The 18,582-nt window shown below is 41.5% G+C and overlaps 2 protein-coding genes and 1 non-coding gene across 4 annotated transcripts in view; 1 reads left to right on the forward strand and 2 right to left on the reverse strand.

Annotated features, from left to right (window-relative positions):
* The window catches only part of LOC128615504 (E3 ubiquitin-protein ligase SMURF2), an 86,550-nt gene extending 82,880 nt beyond the window's left edge, over positions 1-3,670 (reverse strand). Inside the window, exon 1 of the mRNA XM_053637660.1 lies at positions 3,136-3,670. Within this exon, the coding sequence (XP_053493635.1) occupies positions 3,136-3,187 (52 nt within the window). The 5' untranslated portion in view covers positions 3,188-3,670. The remainder of the gene's footprint in view (positions 1-3,135) is intronic.
* Positions 3,671-5,363: 1,693 nt separating this feature from the next.
* On the reverse strand, positions 5,364-17,620 carry LOC128615506 (importin subunit alpha-1). Of its 2 annotated transcripts, none has more exons than XM_053637667.1 (11): positions 17,462-17,620; positions 17,084-17,158; positions 16,858-16,992; positions 13,726-13,814; positions 12,436-12,704; positions 12,269-12,363; positions 10,918-11,181; positions 9,563-9,796; positions 7,264-7,446; positions 6,238-6,387; positions 5,364-5,673 (listed from the first exon to the last, which is right to left on the reverse strand). In XM_053637667.1, exons 1-11 carry the CDS (start codon positions 17,462-17,464, stop codon positions 5,584-5,586), a joined length of 1,587 nt encoding a protein of 528 aa, XP_053493642.1. In that variant the 5' UTR covers positions 17,465-17,620; the 3' UTR covers positions 5,364-5,583. The 2 variants fall into 2 exon arrangements, with proteins under 2 accessions (XP_053493642.1, XP_053493641.1); XM_053637666.1 differs by having other exon boundaries at positions 17,084-17,161.
* Positions 17,621-17,929: 309 nt separating this feature from the next.
* Positions 17,930-18,002, forward strand: trnar-ccg (transfer RNA arginine (anticodon CCG)). The gene has a single exon. It is a non-coding gene; the product is annotated as a tRNA-Arg (tRNA).
* The last annotated feature ends 580 nt before the right edge of the window (positions 18,003-18,582 follow it).

Raw genomic sequence — 18,582 nt, forward strand, 5'->3', positions numbered from 1 at the left:
TTAGACACACATACAGAAAGATGGATATTGCCAGATAGAAAAAATGAGATCGATCACAGAAATATTCAAAGATGTATAGATGACAGACAGTTAGATATATGGACAGATAGACAGATGGATGGCCAGATAAACAGATTAAAAATATATATCTACATTGCAGGTAATATTCAGACGGACGGACAGAAAGACAGACATGCCGAGAAATAAATAGATGGCTGGTCGGCCAGACAGACAGACAGACAGACAGACAGACAGACAGACAGACAATCAGACGGGGCATTTTCGCATTGGCAGACTGATAATGTAATGATGGAGAGATAATATGTAATATCAGTCAGCAGAAATGGCTTCCTATAACACTTCCTGTTGCACAGTGCTCTAATCAGCTGTAGCTTTTACTGCTGTTAATAACCGAGCAGTACCAGCAATAAATGATGATGAATCATCGCGCCTAGGCAAATAGGAACATTTTAAGGAAGGAAAAACGTTGGACTTTGTTCTACTTTTAAAAGCTCTTAAAGTAAGCAACAGTAAGGATTTCTAGTCAAGATGTCATTTAAAAAAGAAAAAAAAAAAAAAAAAAAAAGAGACAGTTGGTGGCGTTTGGCTAAAAGTGATAGAAAAAAGCACAATACTTGACCTGTAGCTTCCTCTCATTAAAGAAGCTTCCAGCAACCCCAATTTAGCAGCAGGCTGATTCAGAAAGGCGCACACACACATTTATAGTTAATGATTCATTTGTGTTTGTGTCAGGAGATCGACCCGTGCCAAAGGAAGCAGACAGAGAAGGGCGTAAAGAAGACCTCACAGCTGCTGTGCTGTTTTTTTTGCAGTGTTAAAGTGCACTTCTTATGGTTTTTCAGATATTACCTTTCACGTCGTGTGTATATAGAGCTGTTTGTGAATGTAAAAAGTCTGCAACGTTTCAAATATCAAAGCGCACGACAAACTGACTTATTGACTTCCAAAAGAAGGAACTGATTCTGAACAGCTGAAACGAGTCGTTAGTGATTCCAGACTTTACTTCCTGTACTAACCTACGTAAGTCTGTAACGAAAAGCCCCGCCTCTGGACTACATCGGCTGCTCGCGAACAGACGTTATGCTAGTGGGCGTTTCCTTTGACACACACTGATAGCGGTAGACCAATCACAACAGACTGGGACATCTGACCAATCAGAGCCGAGTATGCTCTCTGAAAGGAGGAGTTTAGAATGAATCTTTCAGAACGAATCATTTAACGAGTCGTTTGTGACACTGGGGGGAAAAGGTAATGCTGCAATTTAAATTATGAGCACATTGAAGTGTTTTTTTGTTTTTTTTTTTACCTTGGATGCATGTAAATCTATTGTCCGAGACTTCTACAACTAAATTAGGCACGTTTCAAATCCATATTAGGTGCGCTTTAACCCTCAACTCTCATTAACTCCATTGCAATGGAGTAGAAAACGATGCATCGCTGAGAGACAAATATCATGCTTGCCACAAATGGAATAATCAGACATGAAAGATAAATGTTAATTCCTCTAGTGGTCACTCAGTGCCAAGTGACCAGATGGTTTTAAGTTTAAATCCCACGACTGACACAGACCAACTGTTTGGCTTCAATACAAACTCTTAGCTCTCAACTGATTGGATTCTCATAAATCACTTGGGATAAAAGCATCTGCCAAAAAGCTACACAAAGAAACAATTACAACAAAACTGTATTTAAGAGGAAAAGAGAGGAAAGAGAAAGAGAGGATGAAAGAAAGGAAAACTGCTTCTTTTTTTTTTTTTTTTTTTTTTTTTTAAAAAGAAAAAGTAAAGGATATTTACTTCTAGTTCTTTATTAAATGAACCATGGTCTTCTGCAGAATGACAGAAGTGTCAGATTGTTTGAAATCATCTCTAGTTATGTTGCAATCCGTTTCATTCATTCATTTTCCCTAACTGCTTTACCCTGGTCAGGGTGGCAGTGGATCTATAGCTTATCCCGAGGGTGGGGAACACAGCCTGGATGAGATGCCAGTCCTCAGGGCCAATTTAGAATTGACAATCCACCTACCAGAATGTTTTTTGTTTTTTTTTGGGATTTGAGAGGAAACCATCCATTTTCCATACCACTTATGGTCACGGGGGAGCCTGGAGCCTATCCCAGGGGACTCGGGACACAATTCACACATGACGGACAACGTTGAGATGCCAATCAGCCTACGATGCATGTCTTAGGGAGGAAACTGGAGTACTCGGAGGAAACCCGCGAAGCACGGGGAGAACACGCAAACAACGCACACAGGGCGGAAGCTGTTCCTAGCGTACGTGTAAAAAGCGAAGCATACGTTCTACTTAAGCCACCGTGACCCCTGGGAGGAAACCGGAGAACCTGGAAATCCTACACGGACATGATGAGAACATGCGCAGAAACGCCACACGGACAGGATCACTCACCCGTTGTTCCACTCATCTATTATTATTATTATTATTATTATTAAGTGTATATGGAAGACCCACGTACAAGTGTGATGGTCAGGTGTTAAACTTTCGGTCCTACAATCTAGATCTAGCACAAGGCTGACCTTTTTTATTTATTTACTTACTTACTTATTTCTTTGCATTACAGTTGCTGGATAGTTCCGAATACTCACGGGATCTGGTCTAGAACACGACCGTAGTGAGTTAAAATCATGATTCGTTAACTCTCCAAGTTAAACGCAGGGCGGTAATAAAGCGCTGGGGTGACAATTAGGGTGGCAGGATTTTAAGTTCAGGGTGGCAGCTGCCACCCCAAAGTGCCAGCTGCCACCCCAAAGTGCCAGTCGTGTAGCCACGCCCCTGGATACCACGTAGCACACCATAACAACAGCTAACCAGCTAAAACTGAGAACAGTGATATAATTCCTGACCTCCGTTTTAGGATGAACACGCCAGACAAAAACGTTTAATTAGCAATTAAATAAAGTAAAAGCTAGCACAATTTTCTGGTGCTTTAAGTTACTTTAAAACGTTCTGTAAAAGTGTTATTCAGGGGATGTTTACTTTAGCAGCATGTAAGGCTAAACGGTGTTCAGAGCTACATTCTATAGTGAAGGTTTTGTAAATAAACGAGGTGTGTTTATATGAATTCGACAAAAGTGTAAACATTTGATGAACTTACCTGTGAGCCGCAGTTTCACCGGACCATTTCTCCTCGCCCCTGGATTAGACATTCCCTTTATATTCCAGTTTGGCGTTTATTCCTAGCTATTTTCTACTCAATAATTTACCTGCCTACAAAACAAAACAACACAACTTTCCCTAGAAGCTTATTTGTTGTTGTTGTTGTTGTTGTTTACACTTCAATAACAGCGAGTGAATCCACGGAGTACGCAGCATTACTGTCTCCGGATGGGTTTTTAAACACATAAAACATTCAAATCAAACTTTGAGAAAAATCCGCATCCACGTTACACATCACTGTTTATACAAATTTTTAAAAAATAATTAAAAACAAGACCAGCCTGGAAAACCCTGAACCTCGTGGACGTGTTATTTAATCCCGCTCCATGGGAAATCACCGCTGTTCTTGGACAAACCAGTTTATTTTCGGTCGGAGTGAAAGTTGTGGGCAGCCAAAAAAGCTATTTAACCCGGGGCGGGATTCCAAATAGACGTGTAGGGCACTACGTGTGAAGCCGAGCACACTATTATATCGTACTAAACACAGTGCGCGCGTGTAGGAAGTACCGAGACATTTAGGCTACGCCCCGTTTCTGTCTACAAAATGACCGACAGCGACATCGCATGGACAAACTGAGAAACGACAGCTACTGATAGTTTGAAAATGTAGCTCAGAAATGAATTTAGGCAGGCACGATCATGTTACTGCTGGTAACACGACCAGCGTTTTTATATGATGATTTTGTACAAATAAATAAGTAAAATATGAGAACTTGGTGTGTAGGATTCATTAAATCTATGTTCGTTTATTTATTCATCTTCCGCTTTTTCCTGGGCAGGGTCGCAGTGGATCCGGAAAACTATCCGGTGAGAATGCACCCTAAATGGGACGCGTTCACACACTCACACCTAGGGGTGTGGATTTTAGCATATCCAATCGACCTTACAGCATGTTTTTGGGAGGCGACCCAACGTGGCCACCCCAAAATATATCTTCATCCATCCATCCATCTTCTATACCGCTTATCCTTCTTCAGGGTCACAGGGAAACCTGGAGCCTATCGCAGGGAGCATCGGGCACAAGGCGGGGTACACCCTGGACAGGGTGTCAATCCATCGCAGGCCACAATCACATACACATTCATACACCCATTCATACACTACGGACACTTTGGACATGCCAATCAGCCTACCATGCATGTCTTTGGACTGGGGGAGGAAACAGGAGTACCCGGAGGAAACCCCCGCAGCACGGGGAGAACATGCAAACTCCGCACACACAGGGCCACGGTGGGAATCGAACCCCCGACCCTGGAGGTGTGAGGCGCACGTGCTAACCACTAAATATCTTCATCCATGAAAATCAAAATAGTAAGCATTTAAAGGGATAGTTCACCCAAAAACCTCGTTTCAAACCTGTAAGACTTTTGTTTGTCTTCGGAACACAAATGAAGACATTTTTAATGAAACCTGGGTGATTTCTGTCCCTCCGTTTACAGAACCATGTAACCAAAACTTTCACGATCCAAACAGTTCATAAAGGCATCGTAGAAGTAATCCATGTGACTCCACTGGTTAAATGTTTTGCCTTGTGTGTGCAAAGAAAACTAAAATTAATCTTTATTCACAAAATATCTTCACTTCCGCATACTGTACATCTCCGACGGGTGTTCATGAGAGAACCTCGGTGCATGCGTGTTGTTGATGACGCGAGAGACAAACAAAAAAAATGTCTTGCCTAAAAAGCCTGTTCTATGTGTACAACGTCCGTATTTCTCTGCTGTAAACAGTGCAGCGCTTCTGGGTCCCGGTGTATAAGCTCAGCACAACACGCATGCGTCGCGGTTCTCTCGTGAACACGTATCGGGGATCTATGCGGAAGTGAAGACATTTTGTGAATAAAGACTTAATTTGAGGTTTTTTTTTGCACACACAAAGCATTCGTATCCAATTCATAAAATCGGGGTTTAACCACTGGAGTCACATGGATTACTTTTACGATGCCTCTATGAACGGTTTTGGTTACTTGGTCTGTAAATGGAGGGACAGAAATCTCCCAGGGTTCATTAAAAACGTCCTCATTTGTGTTCCCGAGACGAACGAAAGTATTAAAGGGTTTAGAACGACACGAGGGTGAGTAACTGATGACAGCTGATGAAATTTTCATTTTTGCACGGACGATACCTTTAAGGCACTTGGGCTTATTAGAGCGCTCGGATATTTCGCCTGGGACGACTGTACTTTATTTGAAAATTCTTATCCACTCATACGTCAGTAAACCACGGAATATTTTACATGTGAAAAATTTATTTACAAGGCTTAGTGTAAAACTAAAAAAAGCCTTTATATACATAGTTTAAAAAAATCCTTATATGTATACACACACATAAGCATATATATAATATAAAAGTAATTTAGAACGGAGTAGTGGTGGTGTAGGAGTATTTCAGAAATGAAAAGTGCTTTGGTTATCAGCAGTCTGGAAGGTGTAGCCATCAGTGGTTGCTTCAGGTGCGATGGATTTATCCTCTTCTTCCTGATGAAAAACGAAAAGAAAACAGAAATTGTTCATCACAAATTATTAATGAACCGGTAATGGCACGAGAATTATTATTATGATGATAGTAATAATTTATTATTATTATTATTATTAGCATTGACCAATCACGGTCATTCATTTTTCTGAATTCTGAAGGCCATCCTATTATAATGGTGCAAGCGCACTACATATTGAATAGTGCCATTATTCTGTATGGCACTTCAATTTTTAACTTTATTATGATTTTTTAAAAATAATATTCTGTGACACGTACAGCCTTCAGCATAGAAAGCGACTGTCCTTGCAGGCAGGCAACTGCTCCTTTAACACCGGATCCTTTTTCTCACTGGCTATAGCGTTACTTATATAGTTCTGGAAATCCAGTTCTAAAAATATCCACACAAATACATGTATATACACCTATGTCCGACGGACCATCACCTTTAATTTCAAGATGCCTTCAGATTACAGTCTACAACCACTGACTCTACATAACTGTTTTCTAAAAACGGTCTGCACTCGGAGAACAGAGAGATGCTCAGTGTTTCATTGCACACTTACGTCCCCTGAGAAGTATTTCTCTATGAGTTTGAGTGCAGCTTTGTAGATCATCTCGTTCTCGTGGGCCTGGAGTGCCTCAATCCTGTCCAGGCCTCCGCATTCCTCGATCATCAGACACAGCTTCTCCGTCTCGCCCATCTTATCTGCAGCCTGCAGGTCAGCACAGCATAATCGGTTACTAACAGACCCGCAGTACCCACAGAAGTGACGACGTAATCCGTGTATAAAATTGCAATAACTCCTGCCGATTATACGATCGGAAACCTGACCCATTGAGGTTCGCATTAATGAGTCTCCTAACGTAATGATACACAAACCCAAGAACTTGAACGTTTTTTTTTCTGGATTTTAATGGATACTTCATTTCTTGTGTAAATGCCCCTGAAAAATCTAGGAATAAATTTGTTCACCACCATTAACAAAATAAAATAATTTCAACATAAAGTTTTGTCCTGATTTTATAGTTTTATGCCAGTTTTTTTTTTCTCCTCGATTTTCTCCCTAATTTAACCAGGGCCAATTCCCACTCACCAGGCAGCTCTTCCTGATCGTACACCAGCGACCAACCTAGGAGGGGGAAGGCTATCACACACTTCCTCTGAACCAGCCAACTGCATCTTTTCGAACTAATGCTCATGCTTCATCAGCGGATGGTGTAACACTCAGAGGAAAGCGTTACCCGCCCACTTCTGCATGCTTGAGCTCACGGATGCCCATGATTGTCTAGTTTCACTGTGATTCATAGAGAGAGAGTATGCCACCCCTCGTGATCTTTCCTGTTGCACCATTCAGGAGCCATGCCTCAGTGTTTGGACAGAATTCGTGATTTTGAATCATTCGTATTCATGTTCATCAGTCTTCTATCTAGAATTGAGCTTCCATATCCAAATGTAGATGTTCTGCATGGATGTACGCAATTTGAACCAATATGTCCAAGTGACTGCCATAGAAACTAGAATGTACCAAATTCCTTCAGCCTAGTGATTCTGCATGTTTAAACATGGCTTCCAGATGTTTCATGTTTACCATGAAAATATTCAGAATGGCATCCAGGATGACTAAGATGGTCTTGCTGTCCTTGGTCGACAGGAGGTTCAGGAGAGGTGGGAGCACTCCAGACTGAACCAAGTACGCGACCTGCTGCACCGTCCCCCCGCTGGTGTAGTTGGTGATGGCCCACACAGCCTCTTTCTGGGTCTTATATTCTCCCTGTGACAAAAGAAACATGCTTAAACCTCAAAATTGACAACTGACATTTAAACCACAGTTAAATTCTAAAATGTGATTGGTCAAAACGTGCTGATGAATTTTCTCTAATTCACATGATAGGTTTATATTAATGTGCAGTTCTAATACATTATCATTTTTATAGTGACAGCTCATTCGCAGGGAGTTGTTGTCATGGATATGCTGGAACTAGCCCGGGACTACGATTCCCAGAAGCCACTGATACGTCACATGACTGGTTTCACCTGAATCACGTTTTTGGTTAATCAGCTTCACTATTTAAGTCACGTTTTGCACTTCAGAGCTCGTCTTGCGTTTGTCTAATGTTGTCTCATTTCTTTGTTCTTGTGTTTCTCTGCCTAGATTCCACAGTTCATGTTTTACGTGTTTAATAATTTGTGTTTGTACTTTTGTTTTGTTCAATTAAATCTACACTTCCAGCCAACTCGCGTCCCGTGTCGTGACACTTGTATAGTGAACGTTCCACATCTAATAATCCGAGTCTAATAATAAATGCATTAAAAAACTTAAATTTAAAGAAAAAACAATAATTTATATGGTGAAGTTTTCTGTGTGGAGATGTTTATTTAATATCTATGAAAGGAGTCGGTGCTTTGTAACGATCAGTAAGTTTCCAGTACGTGAGTCACAGAGGAGTTCAGGCTTTCCAGTTTGCCGTGATGCTTTTTTTTTTTTGTCTTAACTTCATTAAAGTCAACAGAGAGTAAAAAAGATAGCTGCTATAACATATGTAATAACAGGAACTTGTCTGGCAGACGTTCCACAACATTAAATGTAATTATAAATAAAATGAAAGCTGCGAGCAGCATTTTCATGGACCAAGCACCCAGACTCGGTGAGCCGCACATTCACAGACGTTCACGTTCACAGGAAGCTATAACCAGAGCCATAACCATAGGCAAGGAATCAATTCAAGAATGATTTGTAGTTTCACACATTTGCCAGTCCATTATGGGAGAACGGTTTTGAATATCAAAGTTCGTTTGATAACTTTTGTTTAGACAGATCTCAAGATGATGTGAGCCAAATTTGGTAAAGATTGGATAAGCTTTGTAGGCAGAGTAGCAAAAATGGCACTTAGATGGAAGCATTTGTGGCATGTTATTGTAACTTTTGACCAGTAAGTGGCGCTGTCACGAAATCTGTTGCATAGCCTCAGGGCATGGTCCTGAAGTTGCCTACCAAGACTTGTCTCAGGGTGCAAGGTCGTTGCTGAGATACAGCCTCACATCCTGTTTGGTGGATTCGTCATCAGATTTGTTTGCACAACTTTTGTGATGCTTACTCTGAAGACACCGTGTGCCAAGTTTGGTGATGATTGGACAAAATTTGTAGGAGGACTAGCGGGAAAAAATAAGGTTTTGTCATCATAGGGTGCGTTGAACTCAACTCGACGCAGGGAATCCAGGGTAGACACACGATTCAAATGTTATGACCATAAATGGTTCAAATCTGACACGATGGTGGCGCTAGAGCGTTGGCGGGACTTGGCCCAAAGTTGGTCAAAATGTTCCTAAGAACCTCGGCTAAAAGTGTGCCAAATTCCATGACTTTTTACCCAGAGGTCTTTATGGACAAAGACACGTTAGCCAGAAGAAGAAGAAGAAAAAGCAGAATAATAATAAGAAGAAAGGGTAGAATAACAATAGGGTGCCTATGCACCTTCGGTGCTTGGCCCCCTAAAAAAAAAGCGTTATCTATTGTTAATTAATAAATTCAAAATTGCAATCACTGAACAAATGCTGCTGTATAAAAGGAATAAACACTTCAGGGACATGCTATTATAGGAAAACAATCCACTTCAGAGTCATAACTATATCACAGCACCCCATCGTGGATTATTTTACTATAACAGCATGCGCCGATATGTTTTATTCCTTACATGTTCACTATAAGGGAGCTCTATGTTAAAACGAACCTTTTCAAGCAATATTGTGGTTTTCACAGTTTTTCCTAAATATAGTCGCTGAGCTGAGACATGTTGAGTGTCTTCATTTTGATGTCTGCTTCTTTATTTAGACACTAGCTCTATTAGGCAAGTAAAGGAAGCTAATATCCTGTAGTGAGTTTGTCTCACCTGCTGCAGGACCTCCACCAGCAGAGGCACCAGACCCGCGTCAACCACCTCCTGGATTTGCGTGTCTTTCCCAGCTGTAATGTTGGACAGCGTCCACGCCGCCTCCTTCTGGATGTTGTTCTTTGGGTGGCGCAGCAGACTGGGGAACAGAGCCAGCGCCCCGGAGTTCAGAACCCTCTGAGTCTGCTCGTCCGTTCCGGTCACGATGTTCCCCAGTGCACGCAACGATGGAGTCTGTGAAATTAAACGACGCAAGAGCATCAGCATTATGAAGAGTTCATTAATGAATATTTTACTCAGCGTTTTTGCGCTTCCTTTCTCTCGCACGCCGTTTGATTGACGCGTACGCGTGGACTCGCGCTCATTCAGTGAAGTTTAACGGAGACTCGCTCGCTGTCAGGACGAGGCTTTATGTAAAACAGAAATACTGGCGTGAATTTCTAACGTTTACAGATAAGGATATAAAGGTAAACATGTAATGTGCTGAAGAAAACACGTCTGGAACACATTAACCAGCCCACGCATCTGTCGACGCATCCGACACGACGACTCGCGTTAATACACTTACGAGTTTGTTTGAAGCGCTTAACATAAAACACTCTCATGTTTTGGACGACGTGGATCGTGCACTTTTCCCTCGGCAGCAGTTTTACAGTGGTTTATTCATAGAAATGCGTTTCTCACCGTTGTGAAGTGACGTCACAGACGGGGGCGTTATCCACAGTGATGTCACAGACACGACTAATCCATAATGAAATTCATTGTCGATTAATTTAATGATCGATTATTATCGATTACTTGTTGCAGTCCTAATCTTGATTCTGCTGGTGGAATGTCACCCGTGGCATGAAAGGCCAATAGCACTACAAGTATGTAAGTAATCTTTATTTGTATAGCACTTTTCTAAACCTTAACCACAATCCTTCACATGACTTAGTAAAAGGCAAAGGATAATAAAACCAGATAAAACAGGTACAATTACGATGAACAAAACAAGCTACTACCAAGCACTATTAATAGCAAGACTCTAAAAAAGGGTTTCTTCATCATGCTCAATACATAAACTGCTTTAATTGCTAGATGTTTCTCGTTACTTTGTTCCTGCTATCCTTTTTATTGGTTTAGACTTTTCCTCCTGTTGTTGTTTCACTTTGCTAATGTTTTCAATCAGTCACCCAAGAGGTATTGTCATGCATTTTGCAGTAATATATGAGTTCACACATGAGCCTTCTTGCCCCATTTCCAGGGAACTGTACTAGGTCTCGTCCGTATCAGCCTCGCCAGAATTTCTACTCGTTCACGTTTAATCCATTTCTCATCAAATTGCATGTCTGAAACAAGCTCGAGTTTCTCACCATGATGGTGATGTCTGAGCAGGCGAGCAGCTGTACGATTTGGGGCACCAGGCCAGCCTGCAGCACCACCTCGATGCGCTCGTTCGGGCCATCGGTGAGATAGGACACGGCCCAGCATGTGTCCGCAAGCACCTCAGGGTCGTTGTGTTCGAGGAGACGCAGCAGAGCCGGCAGCATCTGCTGCACTGCAGTCACGGGAGGAGCTGGGTTTTTATTCCGGCATAGATTGGACAGAGTCCACGCCACGTTCCTCAGGTAGCTCGTCTATAACCAGGGAAGAAGAGAGAGTTCAGAAATGACCGGGGGTCTAAAACTAATATATATATAAGGGCGGTGATTGATGTTTAACAGGCTCAGAGGCTTGGCAATTAAAACAGCTCAGAAGCTTTACTATAAAAATGAATACTAAAAAAAAAATCCTATCTGCGCATGTTCTCAAGTTCCACTAGTAACACAGGCATCCTGACCAATCAGATTTGAGAATTCAACATCACTGCGGTATAAAACGTATTTATCATTTACAACTATTTTATAGGAAATATTTGAGGTAGAGAGACGTTCATTACTTGCTACATACATAAGCCTTGTAGCTGTAATCCACAACTACTGATGCACATTTCAGATACCAAACATGCCTTGGCAGCGTAAAGCCACTTTTCCACCGCACGGTACGGTACAGCTCGACTCGGCCCGCGTAGCTTTTCTGCCGCCTCAACGTGGGTGCCATCATCCACTCGCCGTCACGCAGGAATAATGTTGTATAATCGAAGCCCTGTACAAATACACGGTCAGGCCGTATTCCAAACGCCTGTCCTGTTCACTGAACACGGAGCCTATTGAGGACGTATAATAACGGCGTTCTAGACCCTATATAGTGCTCAATGTGTACATAGATATGTAAAAATCTAAGACAGAAACCTTTGCTGTCATTTTATCTGTAACGACATAAACGATATATAATTTTCAATTAACAGAATATTACCATACGCAAAGTATGTATTCAATTTATTACATTTATATAAATTGCTTACACACATTTATTCGGGCACAATACAGAACCACTCGTTGAGGAGAATCTGCACTCCTTCAGTGCCTGGCTCACATTTAGTATCAGCTCGAGTCACTTGGAACCTTGACTGAGATGATACTAAAAAAAGTACCAAGTCGAAAGCCCCCAAAAAGCGAGCCGAGTCGAGTCGAGCCGTACCGTGCAGTTTCATAAACAGTGCCATAAGTGGAACAAGGAAATATTTTTTTTAAATGTCAATTAGATTTTGTTCCAAACCATTCCTGAGCTACCTCTACCCAGTATAGTTCCCCGTATAGTACCCATAGTGACAAAGGCACTTACAGTAAACATAGACAAGTTGGGAAGAGACAGGAGTGCGAGCAGGGGCTCGATGGCTCCGTGTTTGATGACTTTGTCCCTGTACGTCGAGCCATCACCTTAAAAGGAAAACAAACTCAGACTCAACCAGAAACCGCATCGGTGAAATGTTTACTGCTACGTCTTCTCACCAGCGATATTGCCGAGGGCCCAGATAGCTTGCTCGCTGATGTGAGGGTGAGGAGACGAGATGAGGCCGATGAAGGCTGGAATGGCTCCCGCCTCCACCACGGCCCGTGTTTGTTCTGAGGTGCCCGAGGCGATGTTGGTGAGAGCCCAGGCAGCCTCAAACTGGATGGGAGGACAGTGAGAGAGCGACAGGAAGCTCACTAATGTAGTGATCAGACCTGCTTCCACGATCGAGTCGATAGGAGGGTGTTTTTCTCTTGACAGCAACTTCCTGTTGGGGTAAAACAGTATAGAACCTGCATAGAATTTATCCTGCCTTCTTAACATGTGTAGACCTGGTGACTCTCTAAACAGTACGAGTAAAAAAAAAGAAAAAAAGAAAAAAAAAAACAGGAGTAGTGATGATGAAAGAAGCACGAATGCAGCTAAGACAGAAGTCGGGTGTAGTGTTAGTTTATTTAGCAATGCAAAACGACTGATACGTGACGGAGAAGCATTGAGTTTTGACAACCACAAAAAAAGGAACCGGGAATCTAACTGCCTTACGTGCATCACCGCATGCAACTGTGTAATATTCGGAACCGTCTCAGTCAGGAGGAAGTTTCGAAACAAAACGTATGGTGCTTATATGATCTTGTGCTCAAACCAAAACCACCACGTCTTGCTTAAAAGAAAGTGGCCTTAAAAAATTGGTGGCGTGCGTCCCAAATCACATACCTATGCACTATTCTGTGCCATTTTATAGTATAAATAGCGTGAGTAGTGTGCTCACACTGAAAATTCCAACAAGAAGAAGTTCGTTTACTGAACGGAAAAAAGCCCAAAAACAACGTGTGGAATGCTGGGACACTTCATGCACTCAACGGTCGCAGCTTTGCTTACGCAGAGGAAGAGGGGAGGGGCTACCAGGCGCTGACGCTGTCTCAAATCTGCTCAAAATAAAAAAAATAAATAAAGAGTGTGTGAAATCTTCAGTAAATGAATTTCTTCATTTTACCGTTTATGTTACCTCGAAACTCATTTTCGTTGACTTTGCTAAAGCTAGCGGCGTTGCATTATGTGCATTTGGCGTCGTCTGCCGTCGACTGGGAGACGGCTTATACTTCCGGTTAGTAAAAAGTCGTTAGTGTTCCGTTTGAGATGATACTACCCTTGTGAAATTCATACACTAGACAGTAGAGTACGTAGTGCATAGTGTGAGTGCGTAGTGTATAGTACGTCATTTGGGACACAACTGTAGTGTGAAAGAAGACTTGATATGACGTCCAGGTCCCGGATGCAGTGTCTCTTACCTCGCTGCCTGTGTGGCCTGCAACTGATGATCCAGACACTGACTGTTTACGCCACTGACGATCTCCTCCACACTCCAGTGCTGGAACGACTGCAGAGGGTAACAGAAATGACGTAAACGCTCATGTATACGTCTTAGGATTGTCCCAGCCTTCGGTGATAAAGAGGTGGTGTACGAGAACGCCATCTCATTTGAACGCTTTTAACGACAATGTTTCTCTATCCTCCTGCTTGAATACTTAGTAGAGTCGCACTAATCCACTCTGTTATGTAAAGAAATACCTCGATTTCCTGTTACGTCGAGAATGAGACCAAATAAAACTTGTATGCTCACTATATGAACTGACATTTGGGATTGTTAATGTATTGTATTGTTAATGTAATGACGTATTTTATACTATAAAGTGAACGCATATGGTGTTGAGTAGCACAACACAAAACTTATGCATGAACAGAGAGATCACCATTTCTCATATAACACACCACCACTGTGTCTCTGATGTCTTTGATGGCAAAGGCAAAGTGCAGTTTGGGAGCCAATACGAGCAGGCGGCTCTTGTTGTTTAGCTGACTCACTGAAAAGAGCCATCACCTCTGTTTATGCTTCACCTGATGTTTTGCACATGTGCCCTGAATGGCTTTATGGAACCCAGGACTATTTTAGCTGCAGCTCCTGCTTTCAGAGTTGTGAAATGTAGTGACTTTTTAGACCCCTTCAGCGACATTATGTCCAAAAAAGTGCCTAGCAACAACACTAGCGACTGTAGCGACTGTATTGCACTCTATACAGCGCTCCAGCTCACATCACAGCTGCTGCTTAAATATAAGTTGAGAGAGCAGGTTCGGTCGATGCACCACGAGTGGGTATAGTCTGACAGAGTTACAATTGAGTGAGCCGATGTTCCCAGCAACAAATCATTGATTGACCACTGTTTCCCAAATGTCCAATCACTGATCACCACTATTTCTCGACAATCAATCCCTTATCACCATTGTCCCCAATGTCCAATCACTGATCACCTTTATTTATTTCCCAATGTCCAATCACTGATCACCTTTATTTATTTCCCAATGTCCAATCAGTGATCACCTTTATTTATTTCCCAATGTCCAATCACTGATCACCTTTATTTATTTCCCAATGGCCAATCAGTGATCACCTTTATTTATTGCCCACTGTCCAATCACTGATCACATTTATTTATTTCCCAATGGCCAATCAGTGATCACCTTTATTTATTGCCCACTGTCCAATCACTGATCACATTTATTTATTTCCCAATGGCCAATCAGTGATCACCTTTATTTATTTCCCAAAGGCCAATCACTGATCACCTTTATTTATTTCCCAATGGCCAATCACTGATCACCACTGTTTCCCAGCAATCAATCACTGATCACCATTTTCCCCAATGGCCAATCACTGATCCCCACTGTTTCCCAGGAATCAATCACTGATCACCATTTTCAATCACTGATCACCATTTTCCCCAATGGCCAATCACTGATCCCCACTGTTTCCCAGGAATCAATCACTGATCACCATTTTCAATCACTGATCACCATTTTCCCCAATGGCCAATCACTGATCACCACTGTTTCTCAACAATCAATCCCTGATCACTGTTGTCCCCAACAGCCAATCACTGATCAATACTGTTTCCCAACAACCAATCACTGATCCCCACTGTGTGTTCTGCCCACGCACTTCTTTGTCCTTTGTGTTTAAACCGTCTTCTTAGATATATTTACAGCAAATAAAAGTGAGATATTCCATCTGTAACCGTTTTCTTTGAGTCTATTTCCTGACTAATCACTACCACTTTGGTTTCCTTCTTGGTAGATATCATAATCTAGTATTTTGTAAGTACGTAAATATTTAGCTTCACTGAAAAAAATAAAATAAACACTGTCAATTTTAGAGTAATTTACTGGGAACAGTGTTGTTTTGCAACTTGATGCAGGATACAGCCAAGCTGAAGGTTATGGGTCTTGCTCATAGACCCAGTTTGGCGGTGCTGGGATTTGAACGCGCAAACTTACGCTTTATAAAGCAACACCCAAACCACTGAGTTACTACAACTAGCTACCACTGATTCACCCACATCCACCAGTGAATTAACTTGCTTTAAAAGATTGTTGTATTCTCAAAAGTGTCTGAGAATCAATATAAAAAGATTAACGTCACTTTGTACAACCTTCGGCCTGTATTTTTAAATAAACGCCTGACGGAAAGCGTTCTGACGCAGGCCGGAGCTTCTTACTTTTTTTCTTTCTTTTTTGTCTACACAGGGGTTTGAGCGTTTTCAGATGTTTCAGTGGGGACGAGTAATTTCTGGAAAACGTTTGAGAAACGCCAGTGTAGACGTGCAAAACAAAAGCGCAGATTTCAGAGACATCCCGATTAACGTGGACGCTATGTTATAGCTGTGTTATAGCGTTGAAGGTCATGCGTTCAAATCCCAACGCCTCCTATCTGCCATGGAGTACTTATGCAAGATCCTTCAGCTCTGTTATGAACTGGAGGTTGATTTAAAAGAAACAAAAAGCATCAGCCAAATGAGCAACTGTACCGGATCATGTGTTATTTCCATTTATACTATGGAAGTTATTTATTTAAGTACCTTACTGTAAATATAGTCTACACTTGTTTATCGTGTATTTTTACAGCACTTTCCTAGTAACCCCCGTTGCTGATAAATTACATTACTAAAACGTACAGTATTTTGTTTACATAGTGTTGTAGTACCACGAGTAAGTAATAATCTGTTGTTTTCTATCCTGATGAAACTCTTTTCTATTTTAAATGCCTGTATCTCTATATGCCAGTGGTTTTCAAAGTAGGGTGCCGCCAGGGGGCGCGTCAGCAATTTGGTGTGAAAAATAAATTCTCACTCTCAGACAACCACACACACACACACAATCAATTCTTAGTGTAATGTAATGTAAAGATATAATTATTAATAAATACAAAAACAGGGGAAATATATTTTTAATGTGTTTTCTTGCAAAAGGGGGGCCTTGGTGAAATGTTAATGCTATTTGGGGGGCCTTGCCCTGGAAAAGTTTTATGCACATTAGTTCATGGAGTGGACTTTCCCTGGGTAAAGTCTGAGTAAGATTGCCGATGTTACCTGTGAGTTGTGGTTTGGATCCTGATCCTGTGCTTCCGGATCCAAACAGCTGACATTCCTCCTTTTTAAAATCTGCTCGTCTTTCTTCGCTTTCCGCAGCTCCACACTGACCTCCATCCTCCTCCTCCTCAGCTCCTGAGAGGGTGAGAAGAAACACTGTCGACACTCGGCTCGAATATAAACAGTGAGTGCTGCCTGCTGATAAGGAATCAAACACATCACCCACGCTGGCATCCTTTCCTTTATTTTTGAACTGGTTTAAACGGGAGACGCTGTCACTGGAGGCGGAGGAGGACATCTTCTCCTGTAGAAGGTACAAAAGCAAATGTTATTGTTACTGAGATGTTATAACACGGTAATGTGAACTGAACCTATTATACACGTACACTGTCTAAATCATTATTAAACACCGGGTACAGTTGGCTGAGAGCTATTAAGTCGCCGTGAGAGAAACTCAGTCCGATTTCCGGGTAAGTTTAAGTCAGTCTCTCCTACCATGCGGTCTGATTGAAAATACATTCACTTCAGAGTCTTTAAAACACAATAAACTTGCTAACAGTCCAACACCACGCTGTTGTTACACTCTTTCAGACGGGTGTCTTACCATTTAGAAAGGGTGTTCAAATAAAAACAAAATAATAAATATATATATTTCCCGGGACAGCGGCTTTTCTCGCGCCTGGTTTCCTTGCGCTGGATGACAGTGACGTCGGTAGATAGGCGGGACTACGCGTAGGCGATAGCTGAAGCTGATTGGACAGTTGAGAATAAGAAGGCCGCTCATTTGCTGGTCTTGCCGGCAAAAAAAACAAAAAAACAAGGTGTGTTACCGTGGGAAAAGCGTGTTGTCGCGAGACTTCACGAAATCTAATACGATATACGTAAAGTGACAGCCGAAACAATGGTTGTGAGGATTTCATGCTTCGATTTTTGGTAGAAATACAAAACGATGCTTTTGGGTTGTGTGTTTTTGTTGGTTTTTTTTTGCGATAGGAATCTAAATAGTCTAAAATATTGACCTGACTATTGTGGGGAGTTTAAAAAGATTGGTTTTCCCATAGTGGAACGTGATGACCCAGTGGCCTAATGGATAAGGCATCAGCCTCCGGAGCTGGGGATTGTGGGTTCGAGTCCCATCTGGGTCGAGAGCGTCACATCGTTTTGAGCTCCCAAAACGCAATGAAAATTTGAGGACGACGTCTGTGAAATAATGTTTAATAACGTCTCAATCTCGCAGACTCAGTAAACCTACAATGACCTAAATTAACCTGAAGACCATTTGTATGCAATAACACTTTAATATCCAGTACTAACTCTACACGAGTAACGCTTTTAGTACATTAATATTCAGGTGTACACATGAAATCCACGAGATAAAGCTACTGCTGGTTGCAGATAAGTATAACCCATCTATAAGACATCTATAAGATCATATTTCACTCTAAAAAGTAACGCTTAATATATTTCTAGTATTACAAGCCACAGTGAATCTTAAAATGTGTGTTCAACATTTAAAAATATTTTTCTATTAAACTATGCTACCAAGTTTAATTTGCAGTTTTATTTTTTACTTAAATATTGATTCATTCATAAGTGTTAATAATATTTTATATGTATTTCTTTCTTCTAAAACCTTGTGAGTCAACAGGAAAGTACGAGTGGAATTATATTAATATGCATATTAATAACTACTGATAAACCCTGATAACAGTATAATACAAAACA

Source organism: Ictalurus furcatus, chromosome 12, assembly GCF_023375685.1.
Source record: "Ictalurus furcatus strain D&B chromosome 12, Billie_1.0, whole genome shotgun sequence".
Classification (NCBI taxonomy): domain Eukaryota; kingdom Metazoa; phylum Chordata; class Actinopteri; order Siluriformes; family Ictaluridae; genus Ictalurus; species Ictalurus furcatus.